Below are 20,330 nucleotides of genomic sequence, written 5' to 3'. Positions count from 1 at the left end.
CTATAAGCAAGCCTTGCCTCAAGCCCATCCCATCCCCCCCCCCCCCCCCCCCAGTTATCCGCCATCCCCAGCAAGACTGAAATGTAGACGTGAGAGAGCAGTGTTTTCTGTCTATGAAATCAATCAAATGCTTTTTAGGGATCTGAACCCTGAATTAAAACAAAGATATTGAGGCAGATTCCAAAAATAGAGGCACTTTTAGACAGTCAGACTGAAATATTGGCTAAGTGCATTCATGCATAGACTGAACGTGATACCAAAAAACAGAAGAATTAGCTATGCAGAATCAGTTCCATGAGATATTAATCATGTAGTGATCAGCAGAGTGCAACTGTGCAAAATTAAAGACTGAAAAAAGATGATAATTAAGCATAAGAGAATATCAGTTAATAATAAGAGTTAATAAAGACCCTCTGAGTGGCTCTAAACTGGAATTCTTTTTTGTTTACATTTGTTTTTCACCTTAATATGAACTTGACATGCCACATCCCAGAAGAGTGAGCAATAACCCCAGGCTGGAGGTGCAAAACCTTCCACGTGGCAGCCTACTTAGGAGGGCCGCTACTGGTCAATTTTAGAGCCTCTAAGGATGCCTCTACACAGCAATTAAACATCCATAGCTCGCCAGGATCAGCTGACTTGGGCTTCCTGGCGACAGGGCTGTAAAACTGCTGCATAGACATGAGAGGAAGGCCCCAGAACCCGGACTCTGGTCCGAGGCTGAACATCTACATAGCAATTTTTAGCCTTTTATTCCAATGCAGATATACCCTAAAGCTACGTCTCAAATGGCAAAGAGGTGTATTCTTACATTGAACGACTCGTCTCAATGTAAAATTCTAGTGGTGACAAAGCAGTTTTATCTTGATGCAGCTACTCAAGTTCATGACCTCAGCTAGCTACCTCAAGGTAAAACTATGTGCCTTGTCTACCTCCAGTAGGGTTTGACATTGAGATAGCTATCGGGAGGGGAGGAGGACGGACGTTAACAATGAAGACACAGCGTAAGGGGAGCCAGGATTGGCTAGAGGGAGGCAGGGTGCTTCCCATTAAAAGAGTGATGGGTGGTGGTGATAGGATATCAAAGTAATTCCTGATTTACAACAAGATCTTGCAAATTCTTAGACATGAACATAGCTTCACTTACATGAACAGACCTATATAAGTCAATGGGACTACTCACATGAGTAACTTTACTCACATACATAAGCAGTTGCAAGATCTGGCTATAAGCCACATCAGATCCATAGTCTGTACTAAGCCAAAAAAATATTTTCCTGCATCTTCCATTAAAACAAGGTTTATTTTAAATATTTAGCTTTAGCAAATCCAAACAAAAACAACAATGTTCAGGTGCCAAAGAATCAAAAAGTGAAACAGACTAACCTAGTTTCATTACCTAGCGAACAAAATACGAAAAAAGGAAACAAAAAACAGTAGCAAAAGTAGATTTAGGCCCAGATTTTAATGGTATTTCGGCACTGCTGTGCTCAGCTTTGAAAAATTTAACTGATTTGGGAGCCTATATCTCATTTTCAAAAAGGACCTAGAAACTTAGGAGTCTAAATTACATTGATAGTAGGATTTAGACCCTTAAGTACCTAAATCCTTTTGATAATGAGATGTAGGCTCCTAATTCCATTAGCAGTTGTGACACTGAGTGCAGCAACACCTAAATACCTTTAAAAAAACTGGGCCACAGTGCCAGATCCTAAAATGGTGTAAGTCAGTGTAGATTTCTGGAGCTACAGAGATTTACACCAGTTGAGAAAGTGACACTTAGTTTTTAAAGTCATTTGGTTTTTATATTTTAAGGTCTTATTAACAATACACATAAGAAAACTACTTAACTTATGACTTTTATGTTGTGAGAGTCCTGTAAATGCTGCTAGAGCCTGCAGGTGAAATTCTCAACCAGGCAATGGGGAATTCTCATTGATTGCCTCTAAGTGGTGACAGCTACCGCTGGTTATTTCTGAAATAATTTTCATCATCCAGAAATCTGTATATTTTCTTTACCTTTGCACACCAGATCAGCACCTTCCCATTGTCCTTTGGCATTACAAACTGCAGTCTGGTTACCACTTTCAATAACATAACCATGCAGGCAATTATAAGCAACTTCATTTCCATAGGTGGTCCTCCTTACAGGATCTGAATATGCATTCAAGACAGAAGGTGGGACTCCACAATCCACAGCTACAAACAAGATAGACAAGGGGGTGGGGGGGAGGGAGAAAAAACACATGAGGACATTAGAAATGTGAGAACATAAGAGGTTCATGGCTACAGCATGAGAACTTTCCACTTAAAACAAGAATCTAAATGAGTTCACATTTATAAAAACATGCTCTGCTACACATCGTTTGAAGTGTAAAACAACTCCATTGTACTGAATCTGCATTACACAAAGGCATAAAATACAGCAGAAGGTGGCACAAAAGAGTCCATCTCTTTGATCCAATGCCCAGCACTCATTCGTTTTTAGTGGAAGCCTTTAAAAAAAAAGGGTGGGGGCTACCATATTTAGGTTTCCATCTGTTAGAGTGTAACAGACTGTCCTCATTTCTTCCTGGACACTACCATCATGCACAAAAATGTCCCCTAACCTCACAGAACTATGCTGTAATTTCAAATCAATCCTGATCATTAACTCCAAAAGGAAGTCATAGGCTTCCAAGAAAAATTACATTCTCATCCACCTATTTAAATCAGAAAAGAACAAAGGACCTGTGCCATTTAAAAGATCCTGATGTGAAACTTGGTTCTGTATTTGTACAGCACCTTGCACAACGGAGTACCAGTCCATTACTAGGGCTCCCAGACATTACAGTAATACAAATAATTAATAATAAAATAATAGCAGCAGCAGCAGCAGCATGAGATCACGGCCTGGTGTAAGATCTGGCAACATTGAACCTACACCCACTGTGAAGTCATCATATGAAAATACTCTGAAATCTAATTTTGGAATAAAATGTGTATATTGTTGGTATTCCGGAGCAGGAACAGATTGCAAACAGTTGAGGAAACATTTTATACTTGATATGGTAAAAGAGTCACCAGTGGAATTTTAAAGGCCTAAAAAACGTTTTAAATGGCTCCATTGCTAATACGGAAGAAGCCAGGGCTGCTATTCACAGACTTGCTAAATTATCTAAGAAAAAAATTCTTACTGGCAGTTCAGGAACGGACAATTGCAATAAAAAGGGGAAATAGTTCATCTTTTCAGATTGTGAACAGTTATGTCAGGAGAAGGCAGCTCTTGCTAGTGAAACTAGCTTTTATCAAAAAATGAACACCACATGTTTGTATTCCATGGCTAGACGAAATGGAAAACAATTTATCTTGGGGAGGGCAGGAGACATGTCAGAAATGTACTGGATAAAACCATATTCTGAGGAAGCGGGAAGGAGCTCAGCTGGGATATGTTAATCGGAGTAATAAGTACATTTTGCAAAGAGATACATGTTATTTATTGCTTTAGGCTCCAACCCGGCAATGAGCACTTTGTGGGTGGCAGGAGAGCACCAGCGCAGAGCTTCATTGCAGGATCGGGGCCTTAAAATATATCCTGCAGATATTCACCTTTATTTCTTATTCAGGTTCTCAGAGGTTAGCTCTCAGCTGTTGTAGCACTAATCTTATTTCAATCGATTATTAGGTGTTAACCCCGACCCTGAGCTGGACTTCTGTTAGACTCAAGCAAATGAGGAAAGAAAAAAAGACTTGAGACTGAAAGCAAGATACCAAATGGGTCCAAAACACAGTTCAGCCGTGTTAAAAATGCCAAATGCACTGGCTTTTCACTAGAGTTGCCTCCCACAAATGGGGATTTCTTTGAGTAGATCGTAATACAGGCCCAGTGTATGCCATGCTCTTCTTTTCTTTGAAAAAAAACTCTGACCGTGATTACACATTTCCCATGTGATACCATTGCCTCACATTTTGTTACTTGTAACAATTAAGAACAAGTTTATCTTCAGTTTCCTGGAGCTCTTTTTCTGTCCCTTAAATTACCTTCGGTGTTTATACCTAACCTTTTCCAGCTTCATTACTGTTAGCATCTTTATTCATAAGACACCAACAAGTTGTCCCAGAAAACAAAACACAGATCAGAAATTGAAATCTGCTGTTTTGAGGTAAAAATCTCACCTACATTAACTGACTTTTTAGTAACTGAGCTTTCTGCTTCCTCCTACCTGCTGCCAATCAGCACTTCAAGTTTCACATACCCAATGAAAGGATGCCCAAGTTATCCCAGGAAATACAGAATTCTGCATTAGTAAGTAATGATGTTTTAGTGTGAAATCTGATGGAGCTGGTTATTCTGTCACCAATGCCAAATGGAAAGGTTAGTGAGCTACATGAGATGTCATTTGTTAACAGGATCTGATGACAGCCTAGTCTCAACAAAAATCTTTTGTAGGAGGTTGCTCAGAGCCTTTTTCCGTCCAGGAGACGGTGGAGTTATAGCGGGAGATCACAGATGGCCTGACATTCTATTAACAGCTCCAGGGATGCTTAGAAGAAGCCGTCACATAACTTAATGGGAAGCCATCGATTTTTCTTACGTCAATGACACCTTCTCAACTGATGTTCTTGTCTTTGGAAAAGACTATTTGTGACGCATGTATGCAAAATGCCACCGAAATCTTGAATACTTTCTGAGCTATAGACCACAGAAGCACAGTGCTCAATGTGTTAAAATGTGAATGCAGGGCCAGCTTCATTGCTCAAAATCACTGTACGTTAACGGCCGTGATGGCCCTTTTATTTCCATAACTGCAGTTAAATAAACATGCCTCTGATACAGACCCACAAATGTGAGCCACAAGAGTACGCTAGCATGAGCTGCTCCTCAAACATTGAGACAATAATTCACAGCTGCATTGCATATTACATGTTACAGGTGGGAGCTAACTTCATAACTTCTTAGGCTAGCCTTGTCAACAGTTTCAAGTTCAGAAATAGCCACATACAGATCAGGAATAACTGATCATGCTTTTTCAAGACCAGCCAACTCTTGAGGCGGAAAACATTTTGTCATTCTAGGTGGCACATTGCTCTGTTGTCATTCACATACAGTATTTTTTTTTTTGTTGTTCTTTAGTCAAGGAAGGATTGCAAACCTGTGGAGTCCATCTCACCTTTACAGCTTATGACAGAGGGTTCCCAGATTTCATCTTTGGTGCAAATAGATACGTTTTCCCCTTCGCTGTAAAACCCTTCTTCACACTCATAATGAACTTCACTCCCCAGCACAGAGGTGTAGTTCCCTAGGATGTGTCCATGCGTGATCTCTAGAGGGCCACACCTAATTTCTGCAGGCAAACAAAAGAGAACACAATTGCTGCAAAAGCACAGATTTAAAACATAATCTGCCTGGGGCCATGTATTGTCATTTAAAGCTGGTTTCACTCTATTCTCCAAGTTATTCCACTTATGAAGCCGGAAATCTTTAGTCTCTTACTATTTTGTTAGATCAGAATGTGGTATCTGAGTACTAAGGAATGCATGTTATATTACACAATTACAACTACCACAGTAACTAAACAGAGAGGGTCAATGAATCTTGAATTTCCTCTGATGGTCATGCTTCCGTTTCCTGAAATGAGCCCTAGTTAGTTATCACTTTTCAGGGGAAAAGTTGGTGGAAGGAATCTGATGCACAAAGTCTCAAGAGGAGATCAAGACCCTCTTGGGCACCTGGAGTGAGGAGAGCATTCAGAATGATATAAATTTGGCCAGAGGTAATCAGGTTTACCAGTAGGCCCCTTCATTGCCTTGCAAACTTCAGAATCAAGGTACAAATTAAAGGGTGCCGCACAAGAAGTGAAGAACTCAATCAACATCTCTGTCCCTTTTCTGAGGAGCTGAACCGGACACTACCAACACAGAATCAGTGAATCTTGAGGATAGTGTGGAACCTGAGGTATCAGTAGAGGAGGAAAAGGAAGCTGGGGCTAACAGGATGGCTGGGCCACAGAACGGGAAAGCTCTGATTCAGTTATCGAGATGTGTCTTTATGAATGCAGGTTTTGGGCCATCAACAATACCACGGGTGAGGTACTGGAGGTACTCGGTGGTACACAGACTCTAAGGTCAGATGGGACCACAGCGATCATAAAGTCTGACCTCCTGTATAACGGTGGCCATAGACCTTGCCTGAAATAATTCCTGTTTGAACTACAGCATAGCTTTTAGATGAAACATCCAGCCCCAATGTATAAGTTTACAGCAACAGAGAATCCACCACAACCCTTGGTAAATTGTTTCAATAGTTAGCTACCCTCACTGTTAAAAACTGCACCTTGTTTCTAGTCTCAATTTGCCCAGCTTCAACTTTCAATCATTGGATCTTGTCTAGAGGTTGGTTTTGTTGTACAGATAACAGAACTATCCTTGGGCGGGGGGTGTAGAAATTTCAGGTCCACAATATACCTGGCTGGATCATGTTTTTAATTTTGCCACAGCAAGTATTAAATCTCCATCAAGGAATAATCAACCACAAAAATAGAAGAATTGAGCAGCTGTGGTTTCCCAGGGATGTGACGGAGGAAGCAGCATTTGTTAAGGATGGAAGCTTTATTGTAGAATGGCTGTAGTTAAATGACATGCCCTTCAATGAAAGCTCATTGCCTGTAGTGGCTATATTTCTTTGTTACAGTCTTCTGAGTGACCCTGCTTTCCTGTGAGACAGTCTACTATTAGAATATGAGGAATATATGTACTGCTTTAAAAAAAAAACAAATAAATTAATTGACTATATAAAAGTTATTCAGACAGGGTGCCAGTGAAGTCAATGAGATATGCAGGTGATCAGCACTTCTGAAAGTTAGACGACTTATTGAGGTGCCTAGCTTGAAACACTCAAGTTGGAAATGTCAGCCTAACTCAATATACTAAAGCGTACCCTTGTGTACAACTGCCAAATTTTTGCAATACTATGTAAACGAGAGAACTAGGTAGTGGCAAGTTAGTTCCATAATCACTAACTGTTCACTTCACTTGGAAACGTGAGTGCATGACAGCTATACTGACAATTGCTAGTGTTGTGCGTCTCTCAGCTATGGAGCTGCTATTTTAATTGATACTGGAGAAAAGAAGAAGAGGGAAGACAAAGAAGCATTTATTTCAAGTTCAGATTAATTTCTTTTTATGGCGAAAAAAACCCAAATAAACCCAGAGTAGTTTATCCTTGCATACAGCACAATATGTTATCAAATGGCTAATTTATTCTTTTATTCCTCTTTCCTAGGCTTATTTTATTCACTTGATCTTATTCACCAGCTATTTATTCCGTTCTTCCTTTCCCCTTGAGGCAATCTGATTATGCAAATAGGACGGGGCAGATTTCTTCTTTACTCAGAAACTAATTATATCACCTTCCTGGCATATTTCATTTCACCACCTTGCACACTCAAACCACTGCTCTATAGCCATCGTCAACCTTATCATTCAAGCATCAATGAGACATGCTAAATTTGCAAAAACAAAAAGGTAACACATAGAGGACTACAACCCAGGAAATTCAGAACGGTAGGTTAGTGCAGGAACTGTAATATTGTGATGGATCTGATTGTATCTGTTAGCATGAATAACATCCATAGGCTCTCACCTTTGCATGAAACAGTGTTCCCAGCTGGATGAAAAAATTCTGTTCCATTTTCTGGTCTATATCCTTCCATACAGTAGCAGTTGTAGCTTCCAACAGTGTTCACACATCGTCCCCCAACACCACACAGACCTGAGAGCTGGCACTCATCTATATCTAGAAACCCAGATCAAATGTTACAATCTTTAAGTGGTTTTATTTTTAGGGTCCAGTCTTGCAATGTACCAAGCATATCCTAGAAGGTGTAACACGCCCAGAACTCCCGCTAGCGTCACGGGGAGATGCAGGGGCTTATTAACTTCCAGGAGGTGCTCACCACCATAGAAGATTGGGTCCTTACACACAAAAATCTATAACTTTACTATCAGTTTTTAGTTACTAAACGGCAAACAGACATTACCGTCTCCAGTCTACTTCATGCTACTGACCGGAAATACCCAGTAGTATCCGTATTTTTGATCAATTAAACCTGAACAGTCATTGTGCCATGGAAGTCCACCCTTCAGCTGAAGAAGAATATTCCACAGTAAACAAAATATAATAAACTGACATGCAAGTTAAAATAGGGAAGTGGAAAGAAGGAATATCATCCTCATCTTAATTTCTGGTGTCATTTTGCTAGCACAGCTGTTGTACAAACTGAGCTTTATATCAATAATTCACATTAACAGAACAAGAATGAGTGGAAGACAGCAGAAAACATAATAGGACTAACTTGCAGTAATGAGGGCTAGATATGGTTGCAAGTTTTTGCAAGTTTGGGATGTACATTAGGTGCAGGTGTCCAATAATTGCTTTTTGTACTTTCAAAAATAAAATCTTAATGTGATTGCAAAGAAACAGCCATGTTTGTGACAGAAAATAGATTATAAAGTCCCAGATCCCTAGCATGTGATCCTACTTGTTGTATGTACCTGTACAATACGTGCCATCATTGGGAATAAATGTCTTGTTGTTGTTAGAGGGATGGTATCCTTCAAGACAAATGCAGTAAAAACTTCCATGCGTATTGTGACATGATGTATGCTCGCCACAGATCTTGCTCGCTCCAATCTGGCATTCATCTTTATCTGTTGATATATTCAAAACATGTCAGAGATTAAAAATCAGATTAAATCTGCCACTGTCAACCAGTCAGACTTCTCCTTACCATATTTTTTTCTAATCTGTTAAGTCTGTAAATAATCACCCATCAGCTACAGTACTTCACATCTGTCGTTCTAATATTGGCTATCGTCATTGTCACTGGATGTGACCGGTTCACTTACTGCTCCATCCGTGTGTGATACACAATATGAAAGAGGAGCCAAGGTGGGCAAGGTAATATCTTTTTTTGGCCCAACTTCTGTTGTGAAGAGAGACAAGCTTTCAAGTTGCACAGAGCTCTTCTTCAGGTCTGTACAGATCAAAAGCTTGTTTCCTTCACCAACAGAAGTTGATCCAATAAAATATATTATCCTACCAATCTTGTGTCTCTAAGATCCTGGGACCAACACAGCTACAACACTGCAAATATTAAAGACACAGTGCCAACTTAATAATTATATATTTGAAACAAATAAAAAAATTTATTAACACTACCTATGAAAATTAGAACTGGAAGAATTTTAAAAATTATCATCCAAGTTGAGAGAACTGGAAAATCAGTAAACTCCATCTCAATTTTGTTTATAGTCAGTTTCATTTTCTGGTTCTCAGTGAAGTAATGATTGGGATGCTAATGATGAATGGGAGTATTTGTTTTTAAATTTCCACTGAAATTATATTTTTTAAAAACAATCATGTAAACATTTATATTGTCATTAGATTTTGTGATTTTTTCCCCCCCAAAACAGATTTTGGATCAAGTTTAAGTTGACAGTCTCCAAGTCAAACGTCTTAGAATTTAAAAAACGAGGTAAACGCACTACCACCAGTATTTGTTTTGATTGTTTACTGGCTACAAATCATCAGTTCTTTTAAATGCAATTGATGAAATCCAACTCAACATTCCCTACCCCGCCATTGCTAACAGATTTGAAAAAAGAATCTGTCGGCATTCTTGGTTTTGGAGAGACTGTTTGGTATGAACATAAGTCTTATTCTAAGAATTTGGTGTCATCATCCAGGACCAAATATTTCGGTAAGGACTTGTCTACACTGTCTGTTCATGTCTGGCAACCCAGAGTTTAAACCTATAGCACTTTAGCCTGCTGCACATTAACTGGCCTTGTAGACCATGCTGCCACACACAGAAAGTTCCCCAGTGCACTCTGACTGCAAGCAGTATGCCAAAGTACACTGTAGAACATTAGTACCTTGTAGTAGAGTCCACTCGGCCACTTAGGGCATATCTACATTACCCACTGGATCAATGAGAAGCGATCGATCCAACAGGGGTTGATTTACTGCGTCTAGTCTAGACACAATAAATAACTGCTGAGTGCTCTCCTGTCGACTCCGTACGCCACCGGAGCGAGAGGTGCAGGCGGAGTCGACGGGAGAGCATCAGCCATCAACTTACCACATAGATCTACTTACCGCAGTGTCTTCAAAGTATGTCGACTTCAGCTACATTATTCATGTAGCTGAAGTTGTGTAACTTAGATCGATCCCCCCCACCACAGTGTAGACCAGGCCTTAGTGTGGGGCAAGCTAGAGCATTGCAGATTTACACCCTTGCTGCGCAGTAACAGACCGTAGATTGTTAGTAACTGCATACATTCATAAATCATAGCCTACCTTGACAATGAGTCCTCCCATTACCCACAAATCCATAGTTACAGATGCAGACATTTTTGCCTTCTTTTTGCTGACACGTGGCGTTAGCATGGCAAGTGGCACAGACATCTGGGACTGAACTATTTGTTGCAGCTTAAAGAAAATAAATACGAAAAAATGCCAAAAATTTAGTTTGTGGATCATCTCAGTGCACAGGGAAGGCAGCATTTAGAATTCAATAAATAGATGAAACTTTAAATTGATTCCTTTGAATTGAAATCAAGTCCCATATCATACCCTGGTTTGAAGCAAAACTTTGGCCAATTATAAACAGCCCAGCCTAAGAAAACTGGGAGAAATGGGAATGAACTGAAGATCACAGCACAAGGAACATGGCATTATGTAGACATTGCTAAATGAGAGTAGTTGGCACAAATCCAGTTAATAATGTTTATGAGTTTCACATTTAAATCAAATTGTGCAAACCAGTCATGTTACACAATTAATCCACAGAGTTGTATTACTTTTTGTTTCAGAAGGTGGAGGAGGTAACCAGGGGCACAGACATTTTAGACTTAATTCTGACTAACAAGGAAGGATTGGTTACCAATCTGAAGATTGACGGCAATCTGGGTGAAAGAGGCCATAAAACAATAGATTTCATGAATTAAGGAAAGAAAGGAGTGAGAGCAGCAGAATAAGAACAAGGACTTCAAAAAAACTTCAACAAACTCAGAGAACTGGTAGGTAAGGTAGATGTTAAAGAGAGCTGTCAGAATGGACAGTGTCACCAGAGACTGTGGAAAGAAGCCCCTTTCTCTCCGAAGCAGGGTGAATAAAAATCAATGATTTAAAAAAATATATCAAAATCTGATTTTTTTATTTAAATCAGTTTTTTTGATAAAATTCTTTTTGAGGAAAAAATCCTATCTAAAGATAGTTTTAATTAAGACATATTATAGCTCAAAGATATCTCATCATGGAATAGGGATTATAAATTCTAATAGTCATATAATGTTTAAGAAAAGTTTTGTAAATGAGTTCCAATAGCTCATGGATTAGGGACCCAATCCTTTGGGGCTCCAGGGGCTTCTGTATAGATTAGGTTAATCTTTCTATCTACCCAATGGAACTCAGTGCTCAGTCTAGGAGATACCATCAGAGATGCTTAGTTTTGCAGTTTTCAAACTGTGGATTTGTGTCTCCAGAGATGCTTGTTAACAGCAAAAATGTTTTTAAATAAAATAAATAAATAAATAAATAAATAGAGGTGAGAAATAACAGACCTCAACCCTATTGTCCCTCTGCAAATTTGTGTACACAGAGTCAATCCCTTAATTCTCTCTAAAAGTGCAAAGTTTCAAAAAGTTCAGTGAATAGAAGATTGTTGGTGGCAGAATAGATCTGGACAAGGAGAAGAAGTCTGGAGATAAATGTAATGTTTAAGAAAAGTTTTGTAAATGTCTGCCACTGGATGTTCACTAAACCTGTAGTGCCACTAAAGCAAGCTTCTCATGTCCACTACCTCCTAGCTAGCTGAGTTCATTTGCCCGAACACAAAGACACTTCTTTGACCATAAATAGAGAGAAAATATGAACTCAGGAAAATACTCCAAATAGTCTCTCTTAGACCCCTCTAGCTGCACGGTGGCTTAAGCTTCTTCTGAAGATCCAGAGTGTTTTATTAATCTATTATGTATTGTGTTATTACAGAAGCACCTCATAATATTACTGTTTATACTATCTGGTATAAGTGGCTAGTATTCGATAATTCTACTAGGCTACTTGCCCAGGACAAGTAATTTTCTTTGGACAGGTCAATAAACTATTTTTTTCCTCACTATCATCATGGTACAGAATAGAGGAGTAATTTTTTCCAGGGTTAGTAAATTTCTATTTCAGTTTTGCAAGGGTAAGCTAAATCACGGCATTTTATTCTGCGTGATGTTCTGAACAATACCATAACAAAGACTTTTATACAGCTTCAGCATGAGTTTGACTTGCCTGAACATCAGACTGACATAAGCTTCTTTACTACAGTAAAGCAAAAATGTAAAACAGCTCCCGAAAACCATCCAGTCTGTTCTATACTATACTAAATCAATTAGGCAAACCTCTAGGGCATCACATAACTCCCTAGAACCCAACACAAGTCTGAAGGGTCTTTCTGACAATGATTCAGTATGACTATATCATATGCAGATAGGTAATTTTAAAAATACATTTTCTATGATAACTTGATGAACCATCATACCAGGGCACTTCAGTTTAATATTATCCACCATATACACTGGGATCTGACTGAGTCTCTTGTACATGCTGTCATGAAAACCTACTGCCCAGGATTAGCTGGGGAACTCAAAAGAATTATCTTTGCTCACAACTGTGACAAACCCCTTTGAATTCTAGTTGTGTTCTAATCTAGGCAATACCTCCCAACTTTCTGGGCTTTCCATTACTGCGTTTCAATGGTCACTTAGTGCCATTTTGACAGGCAACTGATTATACGGACTACATGAAAGGCCCAGATCATAGCAAGTACTGATTCCCTTATAGCAGAGGTTCTCAAACTGGGGGTTGGGACCCCTCAGGGGGTCACAAGGTTATTACATGGGGTTGCAAGCTGTCAGCCTCCAGCCTAAACCTCGCTTTGCCTTCAGCATTTATAATAGTGTTAAATATAAATTAAAAACACTTTTTTAGATAAGGGGGATTGCACACAGAGGCTTGCTATGTGAAAGGGGTCACCAGTACAAAAGTTTGAGAATGACTGCCTTACAGAGTTAACAACATTTGCAAAATATACCTGTGATGGGTTTGGTCACAGAGACCCCCTCGGGACTGTCACCTGATGTACTGAAATTACCTCTGAGCCCATTTTCCCTTTCAGCCTGGGAATCCAGAACCCTGCCTTATTGAGCCAGACACGCTAGCCTGCTGCAACACAGACTCAGGTTCTGCGCCATGCCCCCAAAGCAACAGACTTTAACCAAAAAATAGCTTAGCAGGTTACCTCTCCAGCACCCAGATACCCGGTTCCTAATGGGATCCAAACCCCAAATAAAACTGTTTTACTCTGTATAAAGCTTATACAGGGTAAACCCATAAATTGTCCATCCTCTGTAACACTGATAGAGAGACATGCTGTTTGCTCCCACAGGTATAAATCACTTACTCTGGGTTTATTAATAAAGAGAAGTGATTTTATTAAGTATAAAAAGTAGGATTTAAGTGGTTTCAAGTAATAACAGACAGAATAAAGTACGTCACAAAGCAAAATAAAACAAAACATGCAAGTCTAAGCCGAATCATTAAGAAGCTGATTACAGGTAATATATCCTCCTCAGAGATGTTCCAATAAGCTTCTTTCACAGACTAGACTCCTTCCTAATCTGGGCCAAAACCCTTCCCCTGGTACAGCCCTTGTCAGTTCCAGGCGACATATCAGGTGGTAAGCAGGGGCTCTCTCATGACTGGCAGCCCCTTTGTCCTGCTCCACCCCCTTTTATAGCTTTGGCATAAGGCGGGAATCTTTTGTCTCTCTAGGTTTTCATCCCTCCTTCTAAATGGAAAAGTACCAGATTTAAAATGGATTCCAGCATCATGTGACTTAGTCACATGTCCTGTGAGACCACAGCCTTCTTTCTTCCTGGGCTGGCCCACATGTACCCAGGAAGGTTTGCAAGTAAACAGAGCCATTTACAGCTCACTGATTCTGAAGCACCCTTAATGGCTTCCACTTAGTATGTTAACATCAGCAATACAAGTTTATATCTTATTCTCCTAACTCCAGATATAGGGTATGTCTACATCTACAATTTTGCAGCGCTGGTTGTTACAGCTGTATTAGTACAGCTGTATAGGGCCAGCGCTGCAGAATGGCCACACTTACAGCAACCAGCGCTGCAAGTGGTGTCAGATGTGGCCACACTGCAGCGCTGTTGGGCGGCTTCAAGGGGGGTTCGGGGAACGCGAGAGCAAACCGGGGAAGGAGACCAGCTTCCCCGCGGTTTGCTCTCGCGTTCCCCGAATCCCCCTGCAAACCGCAGGGAAGGAGACCTGCTTGCTCGGGGAACGCGAGAGCAAACCGGGGAAGGAGACCAGCTTCCCCGCGGTTTGCTCTCGCGTTCCCCGAACCCCCCTGCAAACCGCAGGGAAGGAGACCTGCTTGCACGGGGGTTCGGGGAACGCGAGAGCAAACCGGGGAAGGAGACCTGCTTGATTACCAGAGAGGCTTCCTCAGGTATGCTGGGATACCTGCTTATTCCACGGAGGTCAAGAAAAGCGCTGGTAAGTGTCTACACTTGATTACCAGCACTGGATCACCAGCGCTGGATCCTCTACACCCGAGACAAAACGGGAGTACGGCCAGCGCTGCAAACAGGGAGTTGCAGCGCTGGTGATGCCCTGCAGATGTGTACACCTCCTAAGTTGCAGCGCTGTAACTCCCTCACCAGCGCTGCAACTTTCTGATGTAGACAAGCCCTAGAAACAATACATGCAAAGAAACATGATGAACACACTCAGTAGATTGTAAGTTTTGTAATGACACAAGAGACCTTTTGCATAAAGCATACTCCAGTTACATCATATTCACATTTATAAGCATATGGAGTGCAATGTCACAATACCTTTTTGAGAGCCAGTAAACTGCACAACTACGAGTAGATCTAATAGCTCGTATACGCGGACCAACAGCAGAACACTTTCCATAGGGCTAACCATCACCAGCCATTAGTACTTCACCAGCTCGCATATAAACCTGTAGTACTTTGTGGTGCTGATCAACTCTGAATGGACTAGTACATTAGCTCTATCTAATAGTATTTCCTTCTTGTGATTATTTTCTTATCTTCTTTTCTACATTCTACCTATTTATTTTTTATTTCTCAGGCATGCCCATACATATGTTCAAAAGGGTGTTCTAACAACATAACATATACATTCTGATAGTCTTACATTTTCATTTGAATGTGATTGGCTGAAATGTTTGTTAAACTACTTATTTCTGTAAACTGACTATGTAAATATTTATTATAAATGTTGTTCATAAAAATAACTAAGAATACTGCCCTTAGGAAAACGGCTTGTAATAAAACCATTTAAAAATGTGGTCATAACTTCTGAATCATCTAGACGGCTCAGAGGAACAGGACATTTATCATAATTCAATATGAACTTTATATATGTTAGAATCTAGAATTGTGTAATTCGTTTCCGTACCATTTCTTTTATTCATAACAATTTTGCTTTATGTGTTTCTCTTTTTTGCATGACTTTTATTTATATATATATATATATATAATTGGTTTTCTAGTCGATTAAAATCATAACAAACAGGTTGCACTTATATAGTTCATGTACACAAACATGTTTAACATTTTAAAAATAACGCCTGAGGAGTGCAGAGTTGACATTTTCTCAAGATACTGTTAATACACTGAAAGCTTAATTGTATTTGCTTATTAAGATAAATGAGATTAACTTTGCTGTTAGGGGTGGTATAGTTCTTATGAAAGGATGAACTGAATGTGTAGTTAAGTAATTTTCAAACATCTCTTATTAAGTTTTCTGTGTATTTCTGAGTATAGTTTCTAAACATATAAAGATAGCCTCAAGAGGAAGGAGGATGAAAAATGTAACCAGTTTTTCACCTGCTTTCTACACTGCCATATCATGCTATACAAAAAGCACCTGTTCAGCAGTAGTGTTTTATTCTTTACTCAGTGCATTTCAAAAAACATTTAAAATTCTTTTGAAATACCACAAAATTCCTACTTCTAAGATGCTCCCTTTATAAAATATTTAGGTTTTTTTTTAAACCAAATAAGCATGGGAGGCAAAAACATATTAATGTGCATTTGCAACCAATGTGCATTAGAAAACTAAATTAAGTTAGAAACAGTGATAGCAAAAACTAACCACAATATCTCAATCTGCTGATAAGAAACGGAGTTTTTTCATCAGTTTTCTGTCATATTAGATAAAACTGCTTATTTTCTCATTCTCTGTATCAGATGATAAAGTTTTATCACTTGCTCACCTCTTACAATGTCCATATACACACACACACAAAAAAAAAAACACCTTTCCACTTCAATCTAGTCAATGACCTCCATTGAAAGCAGCTAGATACAGAACTTAATCCAGTCCCTAGTGAAGTCAATAAAAAGATTCCCATTGGCTTAAGCAGGAGCTAGATCAGGACCATAAAGATCTGGAACACAATGAGATCAATAAAATACATTTGAACATCATTAGGAGACCACCTCCCATGAACATATATAATTAGCTGTCCTTAGGTGAAACATATACAGTTCACTATATATATTTTAAAAAAAATATATCAAGGCAGTACTGCTCTGAAACAAACACATATCTACTGATGTTCATGTATTGCCCACCTCTGAAAAGAGGCATACTTCACTATATGACATGAAGAACCCCACAAGGACTGGGAAGATGGTTTAAAATGGAAATCAGTAACACAGCTCTCTTCACACTTTAAAAACCACCGAGGCTTTTCAACAGTCTGTACTGAAACCCCAGAATTCAGTCTGTTCAAAAGTCATAGATCAGGCAAACTGAAAAACTGGAACAGCCACTACACTCTGAAAAATGTAAAAATGGACCAAGTATAGACAGATGAAAGGACATACTCTTGATAGAATCAGGAATATTCACACCAGGTCTGATTTTGGTCCTATACTGTAATACATGATTACACATAGCAGATGGCCAATATGTAGATTTTCATCGTCTTGAAATAAATCCTTTACTTTATTGTCAATGTCACAACTCCTCCAATTTAAATATCTCTAGGTTAATTTGACTAAGACCATTTTCTTCTGGAAGGGGAAATCTGGCCTCCCCACTGTACATTTCTCAACTGTATCATGTGAACTGTGTAGCACAGGTTTTTTTTGTTTTATCCTCGGTAGAACCATCATTTCATTAAAAACTTGATATTAGTATTACAGTCAATGCTGAGAAATTGCTCATACAAATAACATAACATTTTTGTTTAGAAATCCTAGTAACCTCAGCTGTCCTTCATGCAGGAGTAAGTTCCAAAAGGAACAAATGGAAAAAAATCAATACAGAAAAACGTTAGCACACAGCTATTATTTTTCTTATAAAACAAAGAAAAAGACAATGGAATCAGAATTATGTAGTGGCGGCATAATCAATTCAAAATTATAAACATCGAATCAGAAAGTAACCTACATGCTTTCACAGCTGAGAGTTAAAGTCCTATAAAGGAGCCAACAGAAAGAAAATTACTTGGAAACAAACAGTGTAGGAGAAAAATTTCCCTAAATAAATATCTGTAGGTTTGTTTTTAAAACATCCTTTTACTTGTAGGGAAACCACCTGAAAACTGTTGCCTGCAGCTTTTTGTGGAAGTGGGGAGATAATATTAATAGGTACTGCCATATTAAATCAAAGCAGTGGTCCATCTCATCTAGCATCCAGTCTCCAGCAGTGTCAAGTACCAGATGCTTCAAAAAAATATGTAAGAAACCCTGAAGTGAGCAATTATAGAATTATTTTGGGCAGAGGGAGGGGGAGTTAGGGGAGGAATTTCTTCCTAACTTCCTTGGCTAGAAGCTGTCTTAGGCCATGAAGCATGAAGGTTTATATCCCTGCCAAACTTTGGGGGTTATTTATTTTGACAACCCTATGTAATATATAGGCAGAGGTTCTCATAATCCATATAAATATAGTCTTTTAAAAATATTGCTAAACTATTTCAGAAAACTTCTTCATCCCACTCCCTCTCCCCCAAAAAATAATTAAATGAGAATTATGTTTTTTTAAAAATAAATAACTGAAATGAAGTTTTGCCTGACACTGCAAAAATATTTTGGTACAAAAACAAAATTACTCTTATCCTGATTATGACTGTTGTCTATTACTGAAGTGCATTAAGACCTATGGTTGAAGACAACAGCTGAGTATTATTATTACTACAATACCACCAGCCTGTATCTTCACCAGCTTGGAGGGGGTTCTATTATCAGACCTCATCCTCTCCACCACTTAAATTCTCACAGATAACCACAGCAAGTTGAACAAGCAATGTGCACATTAGAAATGCTCTGAGGGCAGAGGAGTAATTATAGTTAAGAGTCGTGATCAAAAGTTTGGAAGTAGTTTCATTTCTCATGACCACAACTTGGTGTAAAAGAGGCACTACCAGAAATGAATGCCTGACAAATACGGGAGGGAGAGTCTCTTCTATACTTCGCCAACATTTGTATGTTATCATGACCATATAGAGTATTATGAAAATTAAACCAAGTCATGCGGTGTGTATACAAGTGTACAATTGTTTGGTTTAGGAGGAGCATGAAGAACAACCATCTATGTGGAGCATATATATTTGGAGCATGTATTCAACGACCTATGCAGTGTGTCAGGAGGTTGGCGGGGGAGGGGGAGGGGGACGGGGACACACATGACTGAATAGAGGTGTGTATGAGGTTGTATATCAAGGGAGATGGTGTATCAGGGTTGAGTTTCTATAGGGTTGAGTAAGCGCTATGTATAAGGTGTGAGGAAGGATTTTTAGGAAGGAGAAGTGTCTATGGTTGAGTAGGAGGTATATATAAGAGGGGCTGGAAGAGTATGTATTTTGAGGGAAGAATCTATAGGGTACATATGAAGGGGCAGGAATGTTCAGGAGACCCCAGAGGGGATGAGTATAGGAGAAGTGGGTGTGTACAGAGGATCCTGAAAGGGTAGGTATAAGAGAAGTGGGTGTGCACTGGAGTGTTTAGAGGGGCCAAGAGGACATGGGTATAAGGAGGTGTAGGTGTGTGCAAAAGGGGTAGGCACAAGACAATGGGTGTGCATAGCGGAGCCCAGAGGCAGTGGGTGTGTGTAGGGGAGCCCCATAGGGCGTAGGTACTGGGAAGCCCATAGGGGTGGGTACAAGAGAGTGAGTGCGCACAGGGGAGCCCCATAGGGAGTAGGCACAGAGGAGCCCATGGGGGTAGGCACAAGGCAGTGGATGTGCATAGGGGAGCCCCACAGGGGCCAGATACCGGGGAGCCCACAGGGGATGGGTACAATACAGTGGGGGTGCACATGGGAGCCCATAGGGGGCGGTACATGACAATGGGGGTGCGCAGGGGAGCCCCACGCGGCTGGGTAGCGGGGAGCCTGGAGCCCCCTCCCCGCCTCACTTACCCCGCTGTCCCTGCGCAGGGCGGGCGGCCTGGAGCACGAGCAGAAGGAGCAGCCGCCGTGCTGCGAGGCTGCTGCCGCCGCCCGCTGCGGTGCCCGGCGGGCTCATGTCCCTCCCGGCCGCTCCCCGCGTGCCCCACGGGGCGGCGGGAACTCTGCTGCGCCCGGCCCCGCTCTCCCGGGCGGCTGCCCCGCCGGCCCATATAAGGCGACCCCGCCCGGGGCCCGCCCAGCCTGCGCCACCCCCACAGCGTGTGTGCCTGACCCCCAGCTCTCATATCGCTTCCTCCCCGCGCCGCTTAGGGTGCTGCGGCTCAGCCCTCACCTCTGCACCGCCAGGGCTGCTGTGCCGCCCCCCAGCCCTCACCTCTGCACCGCCAGGGCTACTGCGCCACCACCTCTCACACACCCCCACGCCCTAAGGCTGCCGTGCCACCCCCCAGCCCTCACACCCCCGCCGCCCTAAGGCTGCCGTGCCGCCCCCCAGCCCTCACCCCCCCGCCGCCCTAAGGCTGCCGTGCCGCCCCCCAGCCCTCACACCCCCGCCGCCCTAAGGCTGCCGTGCCGCCCCCCAGCCCTCACATCCCCACGCCCTAAGGCTGCCGTGCCGCCCCCCAGCCCTCACACCCCCGCCGCCCTAAGGCTGCCGTGCCGCCCCCCAGCCCTCACCCCCCCACGCCCTAAGGCTGCCGTGCCACCTCCCAGCCCTCACCTCTGCACCGCCAGGGCTGCTGTGCCGCCACCTCTCACACCACCCCCCAGCCCTCACACCCGCACCGCCCTAAGGCTGCCGTGCCACCCCCCAGCCCTGACACCCCCA

General features: G+C 41.2%; 1 protein-coding gene across 9 annotated transcripts in view; it reads right to left on the bottom strand.

Moving 5' to 3' along the window:
- SUSD1 (sushi domain containing 1) overlaps positions 1 to 19,658 on the bottom strand; it is a 135,585-nt gene extending 115,927 nt beyond the window's left edge. For all 9 annotated transcript variants that reach the window (XR_004001066.1, XR_004001067.1, XR_004001063.1 and 6 more), the window contains exons 1-6: positions 19,514 to 19,658; positions 10,340 to 10,471; positions 8,533 to 8,688; positions 7,622 to 7,774; positions 5,151 to 5,324; positions 2,020 to 2,199 (exon numbers count right to left, since the gene is read on the bottom strand). Coding sequence is in view for 3 of the 9 variants with exons in the window: in XM_030567916.1 (XP_030423776.1) it covers positions 2,020 to 2,199; positions 5,151 to 5,324; positions 7,622 to 7,774; positions 8,533 to 8,688; positions 10,340 to 10,471; positions 19,514 to 19,619 (901 nt within the window). In the remaining 6 variants the exon portion in view is untranslated. The remainder of the gene's footprint in view (positions 1 to 2,019; positions 2,200 to 5,150; positions 5,325 to 7,621; positions 7,775 to 8,532; positions 8,689 to 10,339; positions 10,472 to 19,513) is intronic.
- Between the last annotated feature and the right edge of the window lie 672 nt (positions 19,659 to 20,330).

Source organism: Gopherus evgoodei, chromosome 6, assembly GCF_007399415.2.
Source record: "Gopherus evgoodei ecotype Sinaloan lineage chromosome 6, rGopEvg1_v1.p, whole genome shotgun sequence".
Lineage (NCBI taxonomy): Eukaryota > Metazoa > Chordata > Testudines > Testudinidae > Gopherus > Gopherus evgoodei.
This window is presented reverse-complemented; position numbering and strand designations above follow the sequence as displayed.